The 26,439-nt window shown below is 41.8% G+C and overlaps 1 protein-coding gene across 1 annotated transcript; it reads left to right on the top strand.

Moving 5' to 3' along the window:
- Window positions 1-363: 363 nt before the first annotated feature.
- Window positions 364-7,817, top strand: LOC145795332 (uncharacterized). The gene is made up of 3 exons (XM_082879431.1): window positions 364-786; window positions 5,544-6,839; window positions 7,464-7,817. The coding sequence occupies exons 1-3, from the start codon at window positions 604-606 to the stop codon at window positions 7,689-7,691; spliced, it is 1,707 nt and encodes a 568-aa protein (XP_082735557.1). The 5' UTR covers window positions 364-603; the 3' UTR covers window positions 7,692-7,817.
- The last annotated feature ends 18,622 nt before the right edge of the window (window positions 7,818-26,439 follow it).

The following is a 26,439-nucleotide window of genomic DNA, read 5'->3' as shown; positions in this document are numbered from 1 at the left end:
AAAAATGATTTATTCACACAATTTCATCCCTTTCAAATTCTCTCAAATGACGTGACAAGTAAAATTTTAAAAATTAATCCACGTTTCAATACTCTTTCGAAACTTTCCTTACACTCAAATTTTCTTACTGGTCAGAATCTTAAAAAGGTGTTTTGTTGAGCATAAAACCCACATACATATAGCAACTAGTATAAGACTTGTGTTCTATCTTCTCACCTTAATTGGAAATGAATTTGTGCAGAGGTAGAATCCTAAAATAAATAGGAAAGAGAAGCGTTGAATGGGCCTCACCAAAGCAAAGTTGGGCCTTGTGGGGGCCTGGAAGACTTTCTTCTTGTTCGAGAAAGGCCCAGATCCTTCGACACCAACGCACATGCCTACGTAGGGTAACGGAAACTTCGTTTGATAGACGAACAAACAAACGCATCAAATTACAATAATAATTCATCCTCCAAATCCTACTTTTGTTGGCTTTTGATCAATTCATTCCTATCAGAAAACTATATATATATATATAGAGAGAGAGAGAGAAAGAGAGAGAGAGACAAACACATAGAGAGAGTTATTGAAAGATTATTGAGAGAGAGAGAGAGAGAAGAGGAGATGGATTTTGAGCTGAGAAGAGCGAGAGAAAAGCTAGAGAAAGAACAGAGGGAGAGGAAAGAGAAAGCCAGGTTGAAGCTGGAAAGAGAGAGAAAATCCAAACAAGAGGCTGCCAGGCAACGCGACGCTATTGAAGCCGCTCAGCGATCTCGCAGGCTCGATGCTGCTAATGCCCAACTCAAGGTCATTCTTCTTCTTCTTTTTCCTATCAATTGATTTATTAATGGTGAGCTTGATTTTGAGCTAATTGAATCGATTATTGTGTTCTTGTTATGGATAGGGGGAAAAAAGAAAAAATAAAAGATTTTTTCAATTAGGGTTTATAGACTGATGGTTTGTTTCTGATTTGGATAAATAACATTGAGTCTCTTTAGTTTTTTGCAGTTTCATACTTTTATGTGGTCACAAATTTTATGTTCTTCATCTGGGGTAATTTGTGATTTTAGGCAGTCTTTGGTTGACTGGAATGAAACTGAATTGGAATTCCTTAGCCTCCTTTAAAATGTCCATTCCCTTATAATGCATCATGATTCCATTTGCAATGTATTTTTTCATAAATTTGTTTGTTGAACCAAACTTGAGAATGGACATTATGGCGGAATGATCATTCCATTCTAGCTCATTCCAATGAACCAAACATAGCATTAAGGTTTGAGTATGCATTTGGAAAAGTGGTACATCTTTATGCTGTGTTCGGATTATGGATTTGAGTACCAAACCCATGATTCCAAACACAGTCTTCGGTGGATAAAAGAGAGAGACATGGAGGAGTACTTGAATAGCATGGTACATCTTTAATTACCATTGCCATATGGTTTATATTAGACAAGTTGGTTAAAAGTTGGTTTTTTTGACTTTTTCTGAAAAAATGTCTAAAAAAAATAGAGATTTGATATGACTCAAAATAGGCTAAAAGTCAAAATTTGACTTTTAAGCTATCTTTCCAAAAGAGCCCATAGTTATGCTGTTTAGTTGGAGCTTGGAAGTTGCTGTTGAATTGGTTAGCAAAATTGTGAGAATGTTTAGGTAAGAGTTAATTTACTAGAACTCGGTGTTGTTGGATTAAATTGGAGTCTACGACGCCTGGAATTGTTGTGACGTTGGAGTAGTTGAGGAAAGTTTTGATGAATTTTTTTCATATATATTAAGACAAATTTTAAGTGCTGTCAAGACATCTGCACACAAAGTATAATACTTGAAGGGATCAAAAATCAAAACTCACAACATGATGTTAGGCAAACCATATTTCATTTATAGATTAGTGATTTAGTTTCACTTTCTTCTTAACATCCCTGCAGACTATGTAAAAAATTAATCCAAGGTGCCTATAACAGTCAACAATAGATCTCAAACTATCCAAATTCGAATTTCAACAATCTCCCGCATATAATTGTTTTAAATTGATTCCATCTTTTATTTTTATTTTTTTTGATAAATAGACAAATATTATTAAGAAAGTATCAAGATGATGCAACAAATACAAAAAGGCATTCCCAATGAGGGGAAAACTATAAATAAGCACTAACCAATCACCTCATCTAAAAAATTTGAAAAAACAAAAATATCCGGATCAACCTTCCTCTCCAACCAAACTATACATAACTGTGAGAGGATGATTCTCTAACCAAAGGATACCATGATACACCTCTCGAAAGGTTCGTCTATTCTAGGGGTGTACAAATAACCGATCACCCGATGAATCCGATCTAAACCGACCGACCCAATAGCTTCATGGACGGCTTTGTCAGTGTGAACGGTCGGCTGCGGTTGAGATTCATCAAATTTTGGTAAATTTTGGTCGAGTCATGGTTTGTTGGGAAAAAAAAATCATTTAATCCGAACCGACCACTATATATTTAATATAATATAACGTTTGCATCTCACCATTTATTGAGTCAGAAGAATATTTTTATTTTTTTACCTTCCCAAGACAACCTTTCACCTTACGTTGCCCATTATTGCTTTGTATTTTTGTTTTGGTCTTCCCAAGACAAAGACAAGACCTCACCTTTTTGACTTCACATACCTTACACCACCGACTTACTCATGCTCTTTCTCTCTTCTCTCAAACTTTTAAAGCACTTTCCTGTTACCAAAATCTCTAAACAAAACTTTAAAAAAAAAAATATCAAATTTTAAAATCTTTATCTTTAAGTCTTTTACTCGTACAATTTCAACCATTTCTCTCTGCACCTCTCACAAAATTCTCAAATAACAAAACCCCAACCCATTATCTTTAAAGATCAAAGTTTCTTCTCAAGCGATTATGAAGATGAAGGCCATCTTTGCTCTGGCGAATAATGATTTCCATCTTTGCCGAATGGCTTCGTTATTTTCGTGTTCAATGATTTGGGCTCTATTGTTTCCATATTTTCATGTTCGATGATTTGGGCTCTAATGCGTCCATCACTGATGAATATGGTTATGCCACTCCATCTCTACCCAAAAAAAAAATAAAAATTAGATCTATTTTTGAAGGCCTACAGAAACCTTCCAACAACCTTTGTAATTTTCTAGATCTCTTTTTCACCTTTGCAATTTATTTTTATTTTTGCAAATATTATTGTTGAGATGATTTTGTTTTGATTCAAATCTGTTGCTGATCTTTTGTAAGTATGTTTTTTTTCTCTTTTTTCCTTTGCTCCTTTGATATTGTTCGGTTTCGTCCAATCCGACCACCAAATTGATCAAACCGAGTTCCACAGTTTCGAACCATACATCGGTCGGGAACGGGTGAGTTTTTTTCAATCGATATGGTTGGGTCGGGTGATGGATTTTTGGTAAACCCAGTCCAACTCGACCTGTGCACAACCCTAGTCTATTCTGCTCCAACCAAACCAGTCACATCAAACCTAAGAAGCACGGGTGCGGGTACGAGTACGGTACGGGTACGAGTGCGGGTACGTCGATACGGCAAAACCTCAAAAAAGTAGGATACAGGTACTGCTGCGGTACGCCGATATTTTTTTTTTATTTTTTATTTTTTATAATTATGGTTAAAAGATCCAACCTACAAATTGAAATTAAATATCAAAACTAAAAAGTATGATTGATTATTAATTTTGTTCTAATTAATTTTTATAATTTTGTTCTTATTAATTTTTTTGATTATTAACATTATATAAGTGTGATTGATTATTAATTTTTGTGTTCTAATTTATTAATTTTTTTGATCTATTTTTTTAAATAATTTATAAAGGCTATATATATAATTTATAAATAAAAACATATCATACACATATATAAGTATAATTTATAAAAACATAAATAAAAATATATAATAAAAAAATAAAATTTATAATAATATAATATAAATTATAATTTATACTATATATATATATATATATATATCTATATATAATATCTATATCTAGGTTATAGCTAAGAGAGAAACAGAGTCGAAGAGAGAGGAGAGAAATAGGTGAAGTGAGAGAGAGAGAGAGAAAGAGAAGGCGAAGGTCGTCGGAGGTTGTCAAAGGTCGATCGAAGGTCGTCGAGGTCGATCGAAGGTCGTCGGAGCCGTCAGAGCTTCAAACCAGGTACTCCTCTCTTCTCTCCTCTCTTCTCTGTTTCTTCTCTTCCGTGTTCAGAACAGCTGAGTTCTGCCGTACCCCAGCGTACCCACGGCGTACCCAAGCCATACCAGTTCTCCCAAACGTACCGAGACACTGTTTGCCGTATCCGGTACGTGTGCAGCTGTACCGGTACGCGTACCAGCACGCGGTAAGTACCCGGTACGAGTACGGCACCATTTTTGGAGTACCCGTGCTTCATAGCATCAAACAGAATGGTGCTAGCACCCACACCCGGCAACGCTGACGCCCAATCCGAGCACCTCGTCCGGCCCAAACGTATCCAACACCCCTCTCGATTGAACCTAAGCCATCCCAAAAAGTAAACAAATAAAACCCCACAGCCGCGAAGCCACTGAACAATGAAGAAACAGATGATCCACCGACTTCGCATCTGCATAGCGCATACAACACCGATTCACTAAAACATGCCCACGTCGTGCCAAATTATCTAACGTGAGATTTCGCCTCAAAGCTACCTTAGACGAAACATCTGGCACCCAAACACTCTTCCAAGGAAAAACCTTCCCACAGTCCCCCACCAAACCCCAATAGAAGATGAAATTGAGGACCGCCCCTTTGCCCCCACCTCATGCCACACCATAACATCAAGTCGCACGCCAGTGATACCTAACCCATATCAAAAGCCCCACAACTCCATTAACTGAGCCACCTCCCAATCTTGCACCTGTCGCTGCAACTGAATATCCCACACCCCCACCCTCCACGTAAGATGCCACCGTAGCCTCCGGATATCTACTTCCATCTTTTATTGAAATGTCTACTTCTCCAACTCAAGGCAGGCCAGCAACCTGAAATAAATAGATAACATCGTTTTGAAAGATAGGTTCCTAGGATGTTGTGCCTATTATGAGTATCAGTTTTTCCTTTTTGTCTTTTACTTTTCTTTTATTTATTTTTTTAGTTTTGCTTTTGCACTTGGGGTGGGGGGTGTGATTTATATGTGTAACAATATATCATCTTTTAATTGAAAAATATAAGGTTTATCGTACCTGAGAGCTCTGTTGGTTTGAAAAGGAGCTGAACTCCTCAATTTCCAATCTGTAGAAAAGATTTTTGGTTTGAACTATCAACCAGGAAAAATTACCATTCTACCCAATGAATGATCAACAGCTTCAAACATGTTGGTGCCGGTTTATACAGTAGTTGAACATGAACCTCATTTATTAATTCCTCTAGGTGTCAAAGACAGAAACTATTTTCTTGCATGTATGCTAATCAGAAGATTCTTTTAGGTGAATTGAACATCAGTGAAAATAATCTGCTCCCTTTTAGCACCATTTTTACCCTTACTTGGGCTTGATCTTATTATTTGAACTTGGTTAATTTTGATTTTTTTTTCCCCAGGCTAATCAGCAAATGGAGGAAAGTCGATTTGCTGGAAGAGGCATTGTGTTTTGTCATGTTTTGGAAGCTGTGGCTTACCAGGGCAATGGAGATAAAATTAAACTACCACCATCCTGCTTCACAGAATTGTCTGAACAAGGTGCTTTTGACAAAGGACCGCTGCACTTCAGGTTATCTGTAATTGATCAAGAAGCTTTTTCAGATATCAAGGATGATCAAAAGCATAGGACAGCACACGCTGGTGTCCTGGAATTCACGGCAGAGGAAGGTTCAGTTGGGCTTCCTCCTTGTGCATGGAGTAACTTGTTCCCCTCTGGTGCTCCAAAGACTTCTCTGATTGAAGTTCGTTATGTTTGGCTTCCAAAAGGAATTTATGCAAAACTTAAGCCAGATGAGTTGGGTTTTTCAGACATACCCAATCACAAGGCTGTACTTGAAACTAGCCTTCGCCAGCATGCAACTCTTTCACAAGATGATGTGCTTACAGTAAACCATGGTACACTGACATACCACTTGCGTGTTCTTGAGTTAAAGCCCTCTTCTAGTGTATCTGTTCTAGAGACAGATATTGAGGTTGACATTGTGGGTCCTGATTCTGCTTCAGAAAGAACAAATCAGCATGTCCTGAAACCGCTCGTATTTGGAAAATCAGAATCTGGAATTGTCGAAGAAGGGAACTATATTTATTACAAGTTCTCAATAGACAAAGAAGGTTGGGGGAGGATTTCTTCTGTGGATACCAAAATTGAGGTAAAAATAGAATCGGATACAAAGGATGGAGATACTGATCTTTACATTTCTAGGCATCCTCTCTTATTCCCAACCCGGCACCAGCATGGATGGTCTGCCCATGATGTTGGTTCAAAGGCTTTGATCTTTAGCTCCAAGGACCCGAACTTGGGAACGGGTACTTACAGCATTGGTGTATATGGCTTCAAGGGAACAACAAAGTACTCAATAACAGTAACCATTCAAGATAACCATGATCAAAAAATGGGTCAACAAGCTTCGTCTTCCTCATCACCTATGGAGATGGATACTGTAGAGTGTAGGAATTGCAAGCATTATATACCCACTAGGACTATAGCACTGCATGAGGCATATTGTAGCAGGCATAATGTTATCTGTCAGCATGCAGGTTGTGGGATTGTTCTCAGGATGGAGGAGTCCAAAAATCATATCCACTGTGACAAATGTGGACAAGCTTTTCAACGAGGAGAGATTGAGAAGCACATGAAGGTTTTTCATGAGCCGCTTCACTGCCCCTGTGGTGTTGTGCTTGAGAAGGAACAGATGGTAAGTGATGTATTTCTGGCTGTTTTTTGTAGTTTGTAATTTCTGATAGATGTTGTCGTAACTACATCACAGACAGAGACATGCAGATTTCAAAAAAATGCAGGACATGACACAACATGCTTGGGATACGTGCAAAACACATAATTTATATATATTTATTTTTATTCTATGTCAAACATTTATTTTCATCAAATTATAAACCTTAGATATGCTATTCGGGCCAAAATAATAATAATAATATTTTTAAATAGGCCATAGCATGTCCAAGTGTCCCCCATCATGTCCCTAGCTTGTCCCGATGTGTCCAACACGTGTCTGGTGTGTGTCCATGTTTGACATGTGTCGGATACTAGTATGTGATCTCCGGAGAGGTGTCCGTGATTCATAGGTCTAACAAATTAAACATCGTCATCAGTCCTGGCAGGCAAACGTAATTTACTGTCCCACATTGAAAGTCATGCAAAATCACACTGATGCTGATGGTTTTGAAAATCCACAAACTGGATCAAAGATGTGATTTAGGATTCGAAAACCTTAAAACTCAAGCTTTGTATTGTGGCATCTATTTGTTCATACACTTGTCTTATTATTATTATTTTTACCTGTACTTTTTACTTTTGGCAGGTGCAACACCAGACCTCAGATTGTCCCTTGCGCCTAGTTACATGCCGGTTCTGTGGAGACATGGTTCAAGCTGGGAGTTCTGCTGCAGATGTACGGGACCGATTAAAAGGACTTTCGGAGCATGAAAGCCTTTGTGGATCCAGAACAGCCCCATGTGATTCTTGCGGGCGATCTGTCTTGCTGAAGGAGATGGACATTCACCGAATTGCCGTTCATCAAAAGAATTAATCCAGAATTTGTTCTTATGCTTTTGTGTTCTTCATGATGCTACAGCATGCTCAATCTGGTTGCTCTGTTGCAGTTGTATATTATTTTATGAATTCTTTAAATGGAAATATGCATTTATCTATAAAAGCAGTATAGAAAATGTCCATGTGAATTGTAGTGGTGGTAGTTTTCTGATGTTAGTGCATTGCATGTGTCCCAAATTTGGTAATCAATCAAGTAAAATAATTTTTTTTTCTTTGTATGATTCTGTCATGGTGAACATAATGATTAAGAGCTGACCTTACTCCAAACTTTTCTCACTCTAAAATCTTTAGTAAAATGTGCCCTACTATTACTTAAATTTTTTTTTTAGGGTTTTATTATTATTATTATTATTTATTTTGAGGACAAAGATAATGTAGGTCATATAGAAATCAAGCAACTTACCAGACAAATGAAAAGAAAAACAAAACAAAGCTTATATGCCCAAAATAAAGAAATCCAATACAAATCACAAAAAGCGGTCAAAATATAGTCATGGTTTTGAAAAATTATCAACCTTCTTATAAATGTAGTTAGAAGAAACAAGATATGTATCGATTTTAAAATCAAACTTGCCGAATTATTAGGCTAATGAGAATGTGATTCTGAGTCGTCATGATACTAGCATTTAGAACATATTAGAATATGAAATCAGAATGTGATTTTGAGTCCTCATGATACCAAGCTAGCGTTTGGAATATACTATAATATGAAGATTCCTACTAAAATAAGTAATCACACTCTTAAACTAAGTAGCAATTTAATTCCACTACTTTTCCTTACGAATCTCATGATTTTTTAAGGAATATTAGTCATAAATAATAATTGAGTTTATAATATTTAAAATTTTATTATTTTCTTATTGAAATTTTTTAACAAAACTAATTGACATAAAAATTTTCAATTTGCTTCAAAATTTTTATCATCCAAATATAACCTTATTTCCATTTGATGAGGGGAGGATATAGGCAGCATTTGTACCCGGGAAATTAGTCCATTAAGTTTTATTATTATTGTTATTATTATTTTTATAGCGACTCAGGTTTGAATTCAAAACGTTAATGTTTTGGATTTGGATTTCATTGCTTTTTTGGTTGTTCATGTCTTGTTTTCGCTCATTGTTTATTGGGTTTGGTTATCAGAGTGTCTTGATTGCGTTGGGAACAAGTTGGTGACTTGTTTCTCAAGTTGCTGTTGCCCAGAAATTTTTCTTCTGCGCTTGAGCGGCATTTTCTGTGCTCGAGCGGCACTTCCTGCGCTCGAGCAGTCATTGTGAACTTCCAGCACTTTTGCAGGTCTGCAGAGATACTGGGAGTTGTCATTCTTCGCTCGAGTGGCCATTCTTGAGCTCGAGCGGTACTTCTTATGCTCGAACAGCGGTCACTCGTCTGTAAAACTTATGAGAGTTTGTATTCTATGCTCAAGCGGTCACACTTTTTGTGTCTGGATACTCGAGCATCACTTCTTGCGCTCGAGCGGACTGCGTGATTATATAAGGCTGTAGTGCACTGAAAAAGTCACTTTTTTCTTTTTTCCTCTTTTCTCTTTCTCACTTTTCGTCATTTTAGGGTTCCTTGGACCTAGAAGCTTGGGTTTTATGTAGTTACACCCATTTTCTACCCCTAGTCCTATTGATCAAAACGTAAAGTGTTATGAGGGCTTCCTTTTGATCTGAACAGATCATGTTATGAGGATTTTTAGCTTTTCTCCTCTTCGCTCCTAGAGGTAGGGATTCTTGAGTTTCTTTCCAATACCTCTCTATAGATAGACTTGCAGTATTTTTATTACATTTAAAAGTATAGTTTATGGTTGATTTTGTGAAAAAGCATAAGAGTTGATTTGAGTTTAAATTGGTGGGTTTATGGGTTATGTTTACATTTGATTTTGGATTGTAAAAAAAAAAAAAAATTATGTTTAGGATATTGGATTGGAAGGGTTTGGTATTTCATTCGTAAATTGTAGAATGTTGAAGCAAGGTTGTTTGTAAATTGGAAATTGGGGTTATGTTGTGGTTGTTTACCAAATTGGGACTTTGGGGTTAATGATAGCAGATTTTGGTCGTTGTTGCGTACGTTGGGAATTGGAGTGGAGAAGCCCTATTTTTAAAACAAATTGGGATTTGCTATGTTTTTATAAAATGTGAGAATTTCCAATGAATAAGAACATGGAACTACCTAAGGGTGTGTATCTATTATTTCAGATTATGTAATTGGCATCTAGAGTTTTGTCCTTGGCTATCGGTAGAGGATGGTAATGATTGTTGTTAGATATATGCCATGTGTACTATTGTAGAATGGACTATGTGATATGAGATGATATGTTGTTGGTTGTAAGTGGACATTGTGAATAGACAATTTTATTGTTGAATTATGAATTATGTTGTTAAAAAGGTAATTGGAACGTCTATAAATGTTGTTTCTATTATGAGCTTGCTGTTGAATAATTATGGTTTTAAGGTATAATACTCCATGATGTGTTTTGGGAATATATGAAATAAAGGAAAACCACGTAGAACAGTGGTTCGTAGAGTATATTTTAAAAGAAATGAGTTAATGTAATTAACAGATTGTGGCTATTATGATGATAATTGAACTAGGTGTATGTATTACACCCGTGTAGTATTCTGTTGATTAGCTCGTTATGCTTTTAATGTCATATTGTTTGGAGGTCCATTTCCCGCCGTATTTTAGCCGGTAAAGTGTGGCGCCTTGACAGAGGTTTCCTCGTCCCTTCCGGTTTGCGCCCAGTAAAGTGTGAAAAGGGGGTTCGTTTCCCGCCGTATCTTAGCCGGCAAAGTGTGGCGCCTTGTGATAGGTTCTTTGTTCCTTTCCGGTTTGCGCCTGGTAAAGTATGACCTGAGGAGCACCTCCTTCCGGGTGAGGCCGGTAAAGTGTTATGTGGTATTGGTATTGTTTGATCTGCCATCCGTGCTGTAGGCCGGTGGAGATGAGGTTGGTAGTATGTATTACTTCAGTTATTCCATTTTGGATATATATACGTGTTGTCGATTTTCCTATTGTGGAGATGAGATTGGTAGTATATATTACTTCGGTTATCTTGTTTCAAATGTATATATGTGTTAACGGTTTCATGCCGATCTCCTTTTTAAATCCTTGGGCCTATGGTCAGGAAATGTTGTAGATATATATGTTTGGATGTAAATGCTTATAGTGTATTGAGAGGTAGGGTGGAGATTATGATTTGCATGTAGAGTTATATTTTCAGAACGGTGGGTCAAGTGAGATTCTTTTATGTTAACATGAGAAGTTTTATCAAAGAAAGAATGAAGTTTTAAAATATTTTCTTTTGAAAGTAACGATGGGAATGTGAAAGAGAAGAATTAATTTTATATTGAATTATGTCCAAAGGAACGAGTTTGAGAAAAATATAGTTATATGTGTATATTTTGGATATTAAACGTCACACTACTTATATGGTATGTCTTGATACATTCATGATCATTTTTATCTATATGTTATGATTGGTTAGGATCTTTTACTAGGCTTAGTGCTTATCCCATATGTTGATAAACTTTTTTAGGTACAAGGCTAGAGGAATCGTGTATGACTTGAAGTCTTTTAATTGTTGCCCATGGGGCCTTTTACTTGTTGGCTGTATGCCATATGTTGTATTAGGGTAAATCCTTTCTATTTTGTTTATTGTCATTTAATGTAAGCCTAAGGATATTATACCATATTTTATTTATATCATCATTGTTGTCGTGAAAGAATGTTATTATTTATTCTTGTTCATTTCTCAACTAAATGGAATCATTATAATGAATTTGGTAATGGATTCGAATAATAAAAGTCAGGGCATGACAATTGTTTTATTAGTTTTTTTTAGAAAGGAAGTTATGAAAACAATCCACATTATAAGAAGAAAATTACAAAGTGAGACTACACAATCGCAAGAAATAAGGGCACCACATGACAATATGTACTCTAAAAAATATGTAATAATTGTTCAATATTTTTATTTAAATTTTTTTATTCCCCTATCTCAATTAACTTTTAATCATTTGTGCTTCAAAATTCTTATATTTTGGGATTCTCACCATCTCATGTAGCTATGAACATATTGAAGTAGAATAACAAGAAAATTTGAAGACATAAGATTCCTGGCCCATTCCCATGATAAGCAAGGCCTCATCCAATAATAATGGGATCATATTGTGTGGTAGGTTAGTCAACGAAAATCATTTTATTTTATAGAAAAGCATCTCTTTTTTTATATTTATTTTTATTAACCATCAATCAATGCCTAGATTTGTTTAATTTTTAATTTTTATGAGTTTTTAAGTTGTACTCTGAAGACTGGAGGTTTCTTGTCTCACCTGAGAACTCAGATTCTGGAACATGTTGCTCTTTGATAGGCCTCAACATATGGAACTAAGAGGCACATAAACAATTGATTGGGGGTTTCTCTATGTGAGGTGGTTATTCTCAACTCCATATATACCCATCAATGGATTATTATATGATATGGGTAATACTGATATTTCATATATATTATTTTTTAAAATTATCTATACAATATAGTTGGCAAGGTGTACATTAGGTTGTACCTCAATAAATATAAATAAAAATAAGTGTCCATTTAGGCTCTGCCACCTTAGGTACTGATAATTCCAACCTTTTTGCTTACCTTATTTTATGAAGTATTCAAGTATTGTTCATATCTTGTGATCATGTGTGCATCTTGATTACAACATTGTTGATCTATTGCAGGATCAAAGGCATTGTTTGATTACGGTAAATAAAAGAGGATATGAGGGTTGATCCAACATGAAAATAGTCTATATGTTTTGTCTTTCTTTATCTCATGTTTAGTTGTTCTAGATACAGGGGATCCAGATATTATATCCCTAATGTTATGTTTTTGTTAGAGGATTTGAGAGATTTGGAAAGGAAAAGAGAAGAGGTGTGTGAAATTAGGTGGAATGTAAGTATATTTTATTTACTTTTCATCAATTTTTTTTTTCTTTCTCTTTCAAAATCTCTCTCCAAATCCTCTAATCAAATGCAAGGTAAAAATGTGGGATATGCCGACCTTTGAATATATGTTTATCTTTCATCCAATAACTAAAAATAGTAACTCTCCTCTTATTTATACTATATTTTATCCTAACTGAGAGGGAGATTTATGATTTGAGATTGGGCCGTGACGTTAGCCGAACAGATTTGGGCCGAGGTATTGGACTCCAAGATCAGGCCGTGATATTACTCGGTGATGGCAAAGCCCGCGTGGAACCGAGCTATATGATCTCGGTTCTGCGAAGGGCGGACAGGTGGAGGAACAGCCCAGATGAGGCTCCCCGGCTCACGCGTTGTAAGGCTGTAATGCACGCACCTTAACCCGGTAGGAAGGCCGGCACTTGGAGCTTGGCCGAGAAGGTTGTTAGCTAACCGGCACAACCAATCTCCAGTTCAGCTTCGCCGGAATACAGTTGAGCACGGATGGAATTAGGCCCGGTAGTAGGAAACTATATCAACTGCATTTCGGCATGTTCAGTATGGCCGTTGATAGCCGAGATAATGTTGCCCGGCTGCCGTGCTCCCAGCAGAGTGGGCTGACAGTTGGGTTAGGTGATGCATAGCAAGATTTGTGCTGACAAATGGGATAACAGAGCCACGTGTAGAGAGACCAATGGGAGTAGATTTGGGGCGCAGAAGGGTATATAAGCATGTCTGCACCCCCCATACGTGACAGGAACATTTTGTAAGGAAATTCTTACACTCAAACACTCCTCTCTCTCTTTCTCTCTATCCTAAGGTGTGCGCTAACTTGATCGTCGGAGGGTTTTTCCGGCCACACACCGCCGGGTAGCTCACCGTTATTTGCTCGCAGGTGATCGGACTGAAACGAAGCTCGGAAGGAAGGAGTACGGGCTTGCCGGAATATTTACTCCCCGTATAATTGGCGCCGTCTGTGGGAAACTTGACAGACAAAACCTTGTCTTCCAAGCTCGTCTGATCACCGTCCATGGCGAACAACGATGAGTTTCTATTGTCCGCCATAGACGGAGCCACCCCGGAGTTCACCCGAAGGAGAGAAGGACCTCCCGCCATCCATCCAATGGCGGACTTGGAGACACCCACCGGAGGACAGACAGGAGACGCGCGGGATAAGCGCGGAAGAAGTTATGGTCATTCACGAAGTCCGGACGGTCATCGGCGGCGGAGAGAATCACATGCCCGACGTCTGGAACACAAGTTGAGGAACCAAGACGCTGTCATCCGGCGAATGGCGGCGGAGATGGAGGAGCTCAAGCGGCATGTCAAAGGGAAAGGTGTAGCTGGAGTGGGTGACCACAGTGAGCACACCCCATCCCGCCGTTCAGGCGGTCAGAGTCAACGACGCACTCCGTCCATTTCTATTACCAGAAGTTACCAGGTTGGTGATTCCGACGTGCATGCAGAGATGTCTAGCGCGCAAGACAGCACCTACCGGCCCTCACGTCCGGTGACGACGTCAAGGTACTCTTACTCCGCTCATTCAGAAGATTTGCGGGCGGTCTTAAAGGAGCGGGCTCGCCGGCGCGAAGCTCAGAGGATACCGACGTTCCAACGGCTATCCTACGGGGTTCACGCCAGCGAGGAGATCGGAATGCCTCCACCCCGCCAAGCAGTGCCACTCCTAGTGGATTCATATTTGGCCAGGTTGAGTGCCACCCCTTTCTCCCTGGAAATAGAAACTACACCGCTTCCGGCAAGCTTTCACCAGCCAAAGTTCACGCTTTACGACGGGAAAATCGATCCCTACATGCATGTAAGTCATTTCTGACAGGTCATGGCTGGACATAGGCGAAATGACACTCTTATGTGCCTCATCTTTCCGTCCAGTTTGGGCAAACTGGGCTTGAAGTGGTTTGAAAGGCTGCCGGAGGGAAGTATTGAGAGGTGGCATCAGCTGGCCGAAGCCTTTGTCACGCGCTTCAAAACCAACACAAAAACACCAACGGAAGTCGATCATCTACTGAGTGTCAAGATGGAACCGAGCGACACGTTGAAGGCGTACAACTCTAGGTATTGGGAGACCTTCAACGAGATCTTAGATTGCCCGGTCAACCTTGCAATCACTCAATACAAGCGTGGTCTCCCGGTCAGATATAGACTGCGGGACTCGCTTACCATGCACCAACCGACGTCCATGGGCCAGCTCATACAGCGCATCAATAAGCACATCCGAGTTGAGGATGATACGTCAGCATCTACCGTGAAGGCAACTCCGGTAGCAACAGACAAGAAGATAGCAGGCAAAGTGCACGCAGTTGGGCAAGAGTCCAGCCGCTCAAATGACCGAGCAGAGGAATCGGACCGTGGCTCGAAACGCAAAAACCGGGGTAGAGGACGTCGGAATGACCGGGATGACTGCCCCCGAGATGACGTAACGGATACAAACAGAAGGTTGAAGGCAAGGACTGGTATAACCACGGTCTTCAAGATTCCGATCTATCGCATACTTAGTGAAATCTGAGACGAAGAGTATATCCGGTTTCCTGCTAAGTTGGGCGATGGACAAAAGGGCTACAATCCGCGGTATCGTTGCACGTTTCATCGGGAGCGAGACCACCGGACTGAGGATTGTTTGCCATTGAGGCAACACCTGGAAGAGCTAGTCGCGGCCGGGCACCTGGATCTTTACATTGATGGGGGCGTTAAGGCAAATCAAGTTTCGGTTGATCCGCGGGGACCGGATGACCGGGATGCACCTCCTCAAGGGGTTGTGAATGTCATCCACGGCATAGTGGAACCGGCGCGTGTTTGCGAGCTCCGTGGTATGATCAAGAAGGCAGAGCACATGAGGGAAGTTTTGTCAGTCCAACCTGCGCTTAAGAAGGGGAAGACGGAAGCAAAAGATGTGATCAGTTTCTCCTCAAAGGACTTGGAGCGCATTCAGACACCGCACAATGACGCCTTAGTAGTTACACTCCGCGTCAAAGATTTTGAAGTGAAACGGATCTTGATCGATCAGGGAAGCTTGGTCGAAATCATGTACTACGATGCTTTCCAACAGCTCAAGCTCCGAGATACGGATTTGGCCTCGGCGACATCGCCGTTGGTTGGTTTTAACTCACAACCGGAGTGGCCTTTGGAAAAGATTATCCTGCCAGTCAAAGCGGGATCCGTGGTCAAATAAGTGGAGTTCTGGGTATTGCAGGTGTCATCCACTTACAATTTGATCCTTGGAAGGGGATGGCTTCACGCAATGCAAGCCGTGGCATCGACTTTCCACCAAATAATGAGATTTCCCTCGGCTATAGGGGCAATCGAGGAGATTTGGGGCGATCAAGTCATGTCAAAGCAGTGCTTCGTGGCAGTCAACGAGAGCCGGGCTGCCAAAGGATTTGTTCAAATGATTGAGGGACCGGAAGACCAGGGTGTCTTGGATGATGTGGGCACCAAGGTCGAGGACAAAGCTGTCGAGGAATTGGTGGAGGTGCGAATTGATACAGAGCAGCTGGACAAGTTCTTCTTGCTCGGCTCAAACCTTACAGCCACAGAACGGACCGAGATGGTTGAGTTTTTGATGGCCAACATCAAAGTTTTTGCATGGTCGCCTTACGACATGCCCGGCCTCGATCCTAGTTTTATTTGCCATCATCTCAATGTCTTCCCCGGAGCCAAGCCAGTTATTCAGCGAACAAGGAGATCGGCGCTACATCACGCCGAGGTAGTTGCGGAAGAAGTCAAGAATTTGCTAGAGGCACGAGCAATTCAAGAAGTACACTATCCTCGGTGGATCTCAAATACAGTGGTGGTACCGAAGAAGAATGGGAAGTGGTGGGTTTACGTTGATTACAAGACCGTCAACCGAGCTTGTCCGAAGGATAGCTTTCCTTTGCCTAGAATTGACCAGCTTGTGGATTTGACGGCTGGACATAACAGGCTAAGTTTCTTGGATTCCCACCACGGCTATCATCAGATTGCCATGCATGGCCCTGACCGAGAAATCACCTCGTTTACTACACCAAGGGGACTCTTTTGCTACCGAGTCATGCCTTTTGGTTTGAAGAACGCCGGGGCAACTTTTCAGAGGATGGTGACCAAGATGTTTGCTCCTTTGCTGGGCTGGACAATGGAAGCCTACATTGATGATATGGTGGTTAAAAGCCGGCATCAGGTAGATCATTTGTCCGACTTGGTCGAGATGTTCGCCATTCTCAAAAAGCACAAGCTACGCCTGAATGCGTCTAAGTGTGCCTTCGGCGTGGGATCCGGAAAATTCTTGGGGTTCCTAGTCACGAACCGAGGTATCGAAGCAGACCCTACACAAATCCAAGCCGTGCAAGAATTAAAACATCCTAGCTCGGCAAAAGACGTGCAGCATCTGGCCGGAATGGCCGCCGCGCTTAATCGATTTATAAGTCGGTCATCAGATCGCTGTCGCCCTTTCTTTCAGTCCTTAAAATCAAAGTTCTCTTGGGATGAAGAATGTGACCGAGCCTTGGCCGAGCTCAAGGAGTATCTGTCTTCAGCGCCACTGTTGGTCACACCGGTGCCTGGAGAAGAGCTCTATCTTTATTTGGCCGTATCACACCGGTGCCTGGAGAAGAGCTCTATCTTTATTTGGCCGTATCACAGTATGCAGTCAGTGCGGTGCTTGTCCGGGCTGAAGGAATCAAGCACCTCCCCATCTTCTATGTCAGCAAAACTTTGCTACCGGCAGAGTCGAGATACTTGCCGTTGGAGAAGCTTGCTTTGGCATTAATGATGGCTTCAAGAAAGTTGGCGCACTATTTCCATGCACATACCGTCATCGTCTTGACCGAATTCCCCCTCAAAGCTTTATTCGAGCGGGCAGACTTCTCCGGGCAGATTCTTAAGTGGGCGGTCGAGTTGGGACAGTTTGATGTGAAGTTCCAGCCGCGCACTACTATCAAAGCCCAGACTTTGGCCGACTTCGTCGCCAAATTCTCACCTGGAACTCATCCGGTATGCCCGGTCGATATTACCGCGGCAGATGATGAGGTGCACGCAAGAGCAACCGAGATACAACCAGTTGGTGGAGGTAGCGACGCGGAGTTTGCACGCACCACTGAAGCACCCTCAGTTTGTACGGTTTTACCACCTGGTAATGCGTTGACGGAGTTGAATAACACCGACCAACCAGCTCTGTCCGATCCCGCATCACCAAGGGGGGAAGAAATGGAACCACACAGCTCAGAACCTGCGGCCGGCATAATACCGTAACCTGGTGATTCGCCTACGGACTTGAGCATTGCAGATCAACTTGCTGAGTCCAGTGCCGAATCATCAAGGGTGACTAAATTGGAACCGATCAACACAGAACTTAAAACCGCACAGCCGAGCAGTCGTGATCCCATCAACCTTCAAGCCTCTCAGGACCCCTCAGAATGCTGGAAGCTCTTTCTAGGGGAGATGTGGAAACTTTTTGTTGATGGAGCCTCGAACCGTCACGGCGCCGGGCTAGGTATAGTTTTGATATCCCCAGACGGGTTGACAATTGAACACTCTATCACCATTGGCTTTCCAGCATCCAACAACGAAGCTGAGTACAAGGCGCTTTTGGCCGGTCTCAAAAGCGCGCTTCAGATGCAAGCTTCCGAGCTAATGGTGTACAGTGATTCCCAGCTTGTGGTTAACCAAGTCGTTGGGATTTATGAAGCAAAGGATGACAGAATGGAAAAGTACCAAGCTTTGGTCAGGGAACACATCAAGCAATTTCAGGCAATCAGAGTTCAACAAATTGGCCGAGAAGAGAACAACCGAGCTGATGAGCTGGCCGGCCTCGCTTCCATGGTTGATTGCGCATCTCCTAACCCCATGTTAATTGAATTTCTTCCGCGGCCGAGCATAGGGGAAGCCGGACAGACGGATGTATTCTGCACCGCCCTAGGTCCTTCCTGGATGGACCCTATAGTCCTGTTTCTCAGAGATCGGATTCTGCCAGCCGAGAAGAAAGAAGCGCACAAAGTCCGGGTGAAATCAGAGCGGTTTTGGCTCTCTCCATCTGGAGTGTTGTATAAAAAGTCCTTCACCGGTCCTTATCTGAAGTGCGTGCATCCGAGTAGCGTGGAGGCCTTCTTGTATGAAATTCACGAAGGCCTCTGTGGCAGTCACATAGGGGCAGGTCCTTGGCCTACCGTGCTATTTCGCAAGGCTATTGGTGGCCGTGCATGCAAGCCGACGCACAGAAATATGTTCGCAAGTGCGAAAAGTGCCAGAAGTTTGCGCACCAGATCCATCAGCCGGCCAGAGAACTTCTTCTCCTAACCAGCCCTTGGCCTTTTGCAATGTGGGGATTAGACATAGTGGGGTCGCTCCTGACAGCTCCAGGCAACCGGAAGTTCTTCATCGCGACAACCGACTACTTCTCCAAGTAGGTTGAAGCCGAGCCTTTGGCAATAATCAAGGAGAAAGACGTGAAGCGGTTTGTCTGGCAAAATGTAGTAACACGGTTCATCGTCCCTAAAATTTTGATCTCTGACAACGGCACCCAGTTTGACGGTCACCTATTCAGAGGGTTTTGTGAAGATTTGAAGATTGAATTCTATAACTCCATTCCGGCTTACCCGCAGTCCAACGGTCAAGCCGAGGCGTCAAACAAGACTATTCTTGACGGACTGAAGAAGAGACTTGAGAAGGCCAAGGGAAAGTGGGCCGAGGAACTTCCCAGCGTCATTTGGGCATAACGAACTACCCCGTGGCGTTCTACCGGGAAAACTCCATTTGCTTTGGCTTATGGCATGGAGGCGGTCATACCTTTGGAAGTAGGCATGCCCACTCTCTGAAGTGAAAGTTTCGAACCTGAGCTAAACGCCGAGGCCATTGCTTTTGAAATGGATCTGGTTGAAGAACGCCGGGAAAAGGCGCTCATCCACATCGCTGCCTACCAACAAGAGCTGTCAAGGAAGTACAATAAAACGGTGCACCTCAGACCATTCAAAGTAGGTGATTGGGTTTTGAGAAAAGTTATGGGCAACACCCTGGTGCCAGGTGAAGGCAAACTAGGGGTAAATTGGGAAGGACCCTACAAGATAACCGGTCTGGCGGGCAAGGGGGCATACCACTTGGAGGATCTCGATGGTAGAGGAATACCCCGGCCATGGAATGCGGCCAACCTCAAACTGTACTATTTCTAGCTTTTGTTTTCTTTTTTGTGCAAAAGGAATTTTTTGCCTTACACTTCAGAATGTAATTCTTTTTGTCAATATATAAAAGTGTCTTCTTTGACTGAGCATTTTGACTGATTGCTTTGATTTCTTGAGATCCCAACCGAGATGAATTACTCCGGTTGAAGGAGTTGGTGGTTTGTCTAACTCAGAGCTCCCAACCGAGATGAATTACTCCGGTTGAAGGAGTTGTTGGTTTGTCCAACTCAGAGCTCCCAACCGAGATGAATTACTCCGGTTGAAGGAGTTGGTGGTTTGTCCAACTCAGAGCTCCCAACCGAGATGAATTACTCCGGTTGAAGAAGTTGGTGGTTTGTCCAACTCAGAGCTCCCAACCGAGATGAATTACTCCGGTTGAAGGAGTTGGTGGTTTGTCCAACTCAGAGATCCCAACCGAGATGAATTACTTGTTCAATTCTCAGAATTAAAACCGAGATGGTGTATTCCGGTTATACAAGATGTTAAAAGAATTAGTGATTCGTTCCACTTTGTTTTTCCCACCGAGATGTTTATTCCGGCTGCAGAACCTCAATTTTGTTAAAATTTACCGAGGTGTTAACTCCGGTTAAGCTAGTTGGTGATTTGTGCAACTTAGTCATTCAAACCGAGATGTTTTGCTGAAGATAGAGTTGGAGAGAACCATGCAAACACTTGATGAAATTAAAGCTTTTCATTGATAAATAGTTCATACAAAATGTGGGAAATTTAGCCCGGTTACATTTGCAGACAGAAAAAAGAAAAAACTAAGCTAGGGGGGAGAGATTGGTGAATTCATCATCCGGAGTTGTCTCCAAGTTCACTACTGGAGATCAGTCTTCAACACCGGCCTCAGTTCGGCCGGGCTGCTCCTGTTTTGGTTGCTCCTCTCCATCAGTACCTTCCCCGGCCTCTTCTTCTTCAAGCCCTTCCTCGGCCTTGGCCTGCAATGCACTGAAGACGTCATTGGCATATGGCACGAGGTAGGCCGTCAGGGAAGCAAGCGGCGGGGTGGCAAAGACGTCAGTATCAGGTCCCTGACCGAGATGCTCGCAGGCAGACTTCCAACCCGCTTTGAAGTAGATATCTTGGGTAGCGAAGACCTGCTTCTTATAGCTTCCCTCAGCTTCTAGGAAGCCGGCGTTGTTTGCATCTCGGCAGTCCTTTCTTCCTTGACTTTTTCAGAGCGTCCAGCTCGGCTTGGAGCTCATCGCGCTTCTTCTCGGCCTCGTCAAGCTGACCGTGCAACTTGTTGTTGTCAGCATTGGCGATTTGGAGAGATGCTTTTGCCCGGCCAAGCTCGGCTTGGAGGCTTTGGACTTGGCTTTTGGTGTCGGCTGCCTTTTGCCGAAGTCGGTGGATGCGCTCCATGACTAAGTGTTATTTTTGGATGGCCTGCAAAAAGGAAACCTGATCAGAGAAGAAGAAACCGTGCAAACACTTGATAAAAATTTCAGCAAAGGATTGAGACTTACCCTGGCCATGGACTTGACTGAAGACCTCACAAGCCGAGTGTCAGGAATGTGGTCGCTGCCAACCACGTCGCTCGGCAGGAGAAGGGCTTTGGAGAGATCAAAGGCAAGAAGATGTTCTTTGTCTCCCTTGATGGAAGCCGTCTCCGGGATCTCTTTTCCCCGGTGCTTGAGCTGCGGTCTCCATGCCGGCGTTGGGTCAGCTGTGACGGTAGGTTGCTCGGTGGATAGTTCGGTAATCAGCTCGGCAGACTGGTCCGCGCGAGCTCTTTTTCCAGCCCGGCGTGTTGCTTGGCTTGACTCCCCGACAGCTTAAGAAGCAAGGGCGACCACGGCGCCCCTTGACTGACCGGCGGCTGGAGAGCGGGTGACGACGCTTGGTATCTCGGCAGAAGTTGCGGTGAGCAGGTTTTGATTCGGCTTCGTTTGGCCATCTCTTACTTTTTTGTCAACCGGATTAGTGGAACGTCTGGCAAAGTTGGATCTGGAGGAGGTGATGGAGCACGGAGGAAGTCTGTAACTTTACTCCGGCGGGGAGCGGAGTATCTGTAGGTTGGAGTGTAGCCGAGCAGCTCGTTGCAATCTCAGTGGCGATGGCGGAGCACGGTCCGAATTGCCTCTACGTTGGGAAATTGGTAGTTGGCTTGCAAGGCTTGGATTGCTGCAAAAGAAACAAGAAAACTGGTTAATTACAGAATAAAAATGGTAGGCTGACCGAGCAAGTTTGAGAGGCTTACATGAGGAACCGAAGTTCTTGCTTATAAACCAGCCCGGTACCTCGGCTGTTTCGTAATTGCCCAACACACAGAAAAAATTATCGTCATGCAAGTCTTTATCCGGGGTGCCGGTTACAATTTTCTCCTTGCCCGATCTGATTTTCAAGTAATAGGCTAGGTCGTCACTGGTGTGACCCATCGTGTATTGCCTTAATATCTCGGCTAGACCTAAGTTGGTGCCTAGCCGATTGTTCAGTTCGTGGACGCCGTTGATAATTCGGTAAGTGTTGGTGGACACTTGTGTGGGTGCCAGCCCGGTGCGGCGGAGGAACTCGATGATAAGGGGGTTGAGTGGGAAGTGGAGACCTCCTTCGACGATCGACAGCACGGTGAAGGGGCATTGTTCTGTTCTGCCCCAATGCGTGGTCTCTTCTTCTGGAGCTCTAGGTGGACATAGGCCGGGATGCCGTACTCCTCCCTGAACGCAGCTAGGGCAGTCGGAGTATCTACGAGGAAGCAGAATTTCCCCATTTACGACCGACTAAATTAGCTCGGCTTTGGTTTGACACTGTCAGGTGATTTGTGGCTGCTTGGTCTTTGGGAGCCTTAGGATTGGACAGTGGTTCCCTTGGACTCTGCAGGAAAATGAGGGCAAGTGTAAGAGGGAGCGCGGTCGCGCAAAGCGAGCTTGACTTTAGCTCGGTCGTCTAGAGTGCCAAACCACATCGGTTGTAGAGGCTGACAAGGAGCTCGGCCGCCCAAGCAGACCAGATTTTAGCCCGGTTGAGCGGCCAAGACCTTTGTTGTCCCGTTTCTTGCTATGGTTATATCTAACAGGTTATTTGCTCGGTCGAGATGGTTTTTTGGATCAGACGAAGACCTGGAGCCCGGTCCGCCCCAGTTCTTCAAAATTCATCAGCGAAAATGAAGAACACCATGAATAGTGGGAGGTTTGGGACGATTTCTATGGCCTACGTCCTAAGAACTATGTTTTAGTGCCCTAATGTGTGAAATATTTAGGAAGATAGCAACAAAAGAGGAGTTGAAGGACTTACCAGTGAAGGGTAGGGACTATTCCTTCGAGCACGAAGAATGGCAGATGAGGCTTGGAGAAAGTTGCTTGAGCTCTAAAGCGTCGGATTGCAGAGAGGCAGTAGGAGCGAAATGAGGAAGAGGGGGCTTGTATGTATAGACGGAGAAACCACCAAGAATTCAAATTCTGGTGGACGGCTGGATTGGCTGCTCGAGGTCCAATGGAAGCCTGCCACGTGTCCCCATTTATGACGACGTCAGAACTAAAAGGACAGGTTGAAGAGTCGAGGAGACAACCGGGCAATTTTTAAAGAAAAGGACGTCTATCGAGGAATATAACCGAGCAAGTTTGCAGACAGGAATGTCAACTAGCCCGGTCGCCATTTCTCATTCTGCGGACTGAGGAAGTGTTATCCCGGTCGAAATAAGTAATCCCAATCATGCTTTTGCGGACGGAATTAAGGGGCAATTGAGAGGGAGATTTATGATTTGAGATTGGGCCGTGATGTTAGCCGGACAGATTTGGGCAGAGGTATTGGACTCCAAGATCAGGCCGTGATATTACTTGGTGATGGCAAAGCCCGCGTGGAACCGAGTTATATGATCTCGGTTCCGCGAAGGGCGGACAGGTGGAGGAATAGCTCAGATGAGGCTCCCCGGCTCATGCGTTGCAAGGCTTTAATGCACGCACCTTAACCCGGTAGGAAGGCCGGCACTTGGAGCTTGGCCGAGAAGGTTGTTAGTTGACCGGCACAACCAATCTCCAGCTCAGCTTCGCCGGAATACAGTTGAGCACGGCTGGAATTAGGCCCGGTAGTAGGAAACTATATCAACTGCATTTCGGCATGTTCAGTATGGCCGTTGATAGTTGAGATAATGTTGCCCGACTGCCGTGTTCCCAGCAGAGTGGGCTGGCAGTTGGGTTAGGTGATGTATAGCAAGATTTGTGCTGACAGATGGGATAACAGAGTCACGTGTCGAGAGACCAATGGGAGTAGATTTGGGGCGCAGAAGGGTATATAAGCATGTCTGCGCCCCCCATACGTGACAGGAACATTTTGTAAGGAAATTCTTACACTCAAACACTCCTCTCTCTCTCTCTCTCTATCCTAAGGTGTGCGCTAACTTGATCGTCGGAGGGTTTTTTCGGCCACACACCGCCGGGTAGCTCACCGTTATTTGCTCGCAGGTGATCGGACAGAAACGGAGCTCGGAAGGAAGGAGTACGGGCTTGCCGGAATATTTGCTCCCCATACACTAACTAAACATAGTAAAAATAATCCCATATTATATATAATTTATCTCATATCATAGACATACTATACCACATTATATATCCCTAAGTATTATATATCTTCTCACTCCTTTATATACCATTTGAATAATCAAATCAGAACTTACAACATAAACTCCTCTTTATTTTATTTTTTATTTTTATTTTATGGTAAATAGATACTTTTGATTAAACTCGATATGAAATGTCATACAATTTATCTCACATGATAATTGTAAATCATTTATTCCAAAATTTGAAAATATATTATAACTTTATGTATTAAAACATTTTTTATCTGAAAATTATAGAGGAGCTGAATCTTTTAGTTTCCTATTCTAGCCACAATGTTGGGGGTTTGAATGTGCCATGTTGCCCATTATTACTTTGTACATTCTTCTTCTCATACAAAAAAAGTATGGTATTAGATGATCTATCTATGATTTTAGGGTAATGATGTAATATGACTAGTGAGTCATGTTACATTGTCTATTGTGCCATGCCATTGTGACCTTGCAATTGTTGGTGAGATTCACTGAGCCAAAAAATTCACACTCCCATGAAAACTTTCGTTTGGGAATAGGCTAATTTAGTAATTTTTTAATTATTTGACTAAAAAGATAGATAAAAAAAATTTGTATGTTTGGGATGATTTTTTGGCTAATTACGAAAAGATGTGCAAAAAGTAGAGAGAAAAGAGAATCTTTGACTTTTTGGTATGGGTTGTTGGCTTTTTGGCTAATTTAGTAACTTTTTGGCTAATTGGCTAAAATAGTCTCTTGCCAAACGAGGCCTTAGTAGTATGAATTTCTGATTGCAAAAATGTTTTAGAACTCTAATTTGTGAGTTTTAATAGCTCTAATATGTATGTGGAACCATCAAATGTGATGTTTTGACAGTTTTTTTTTTTTTTTTTTTTTTTTTTTTTTTGAACTTTCCACCTCACTAAAATTCAATTAGAGTTCTAATTTTAAAAAGACGTATCATTGTTGTTTTTGATTGTTTTAAATGGGTGAGGGGATGAGTATAGCTTAGCCAGGCTAGTAAAAGTTAAAAAAATCTTCTGTCTAAACTCATTCCGACAGTAGGTTTAAAATTTTCATCTCAGGTTGGACCTCAAAAATTATATTAAAATTGAAAGTTTGTCCAATAAATTCGTATTATAGTAAAAACCAAATATTACTAAATTAGATACTAATAAGTTTGTAGTTTAGTTGACATGAACACTAAAATTTAGTAGGCATATTTCCTTCTTAAAATTATTTTTTAATGAAATAAAATAAAAATTAAATAAGCTATATATGTACTATGCAAATTAAATTATACTTTTTACCCATACACTTTCAAACCAATCTTAATTTGGTCTCTCAGTTTTTTATTGTAACAATTAATTTCTTACACTTTACGATCACATTGCAATTTGGCCATTCTCTCTCTCTCTCTGTATATATATATATATATATATTTTTAAACTCTGAAAAAATGATGCTTTAAGGTGTCATCACTGCATCCGTGAGCGGTGTTGAATTCATTAATAGAAATTGTTATGTAACCTTAATATGAGACCTTTTTTTGGGCAAAAATATAAATTTATTTTCCTTTTTTTCCCTTCTATATCTCCATCGTATTTCTTTTCTCTACGTTTTTTGTTATTATATTTTCCTTTAGCAGGATCTCGGCTTAATTTTCGAAAAAAAGTTTTCTTTTTTTGTTTTTTTTTGTTTTTGTTTTTCTCTGCAAATTAGGGTTCGTGTCCATCTGTTCTTTCATCTTCTTCTTGATCAGGTTTCGGTTACTCATTGTATCAGATTTTTATTACATTAATCTCTACTCTGCTATTCCCTTTTTTTCCCCTACAGTTTCACCATTTCTCTTCACTCATGGCCATTTTTAACAAGTGCCCTAGAACACAAGTATAAGACAAATTATTTACAAAAGAGTAATGTTAAAGATCCCAAACATTTTAGTAAAAATTTTAACAAATGTCTCACATGGGTGTGATACCCACACAATGTGGGTCCCATGTGGGTCCCACACCCGAGATATTTGGTAAAACTTTGGAATTCCTAACATTTTTGTTTGCAAAATATAATACACTTTTTATTAATTTCAATACACC

This window comes from Camellia sinensis, chromosome 7, assembly GCF_055761805.1.
Source record: "Camellia sinensis isolate YWXY chromosome 7, ASM5576180v1, whole genome shotgun sequence".
NCBI lineage: Eukaryota > Viridiplantae > Streptophyta > Magnoliopsida > Ericales > Theaceae > Camellia > Camellia sinensis.
This window is presented reverse-complemented; position numbering and strand designations above follow the sequence as displayed.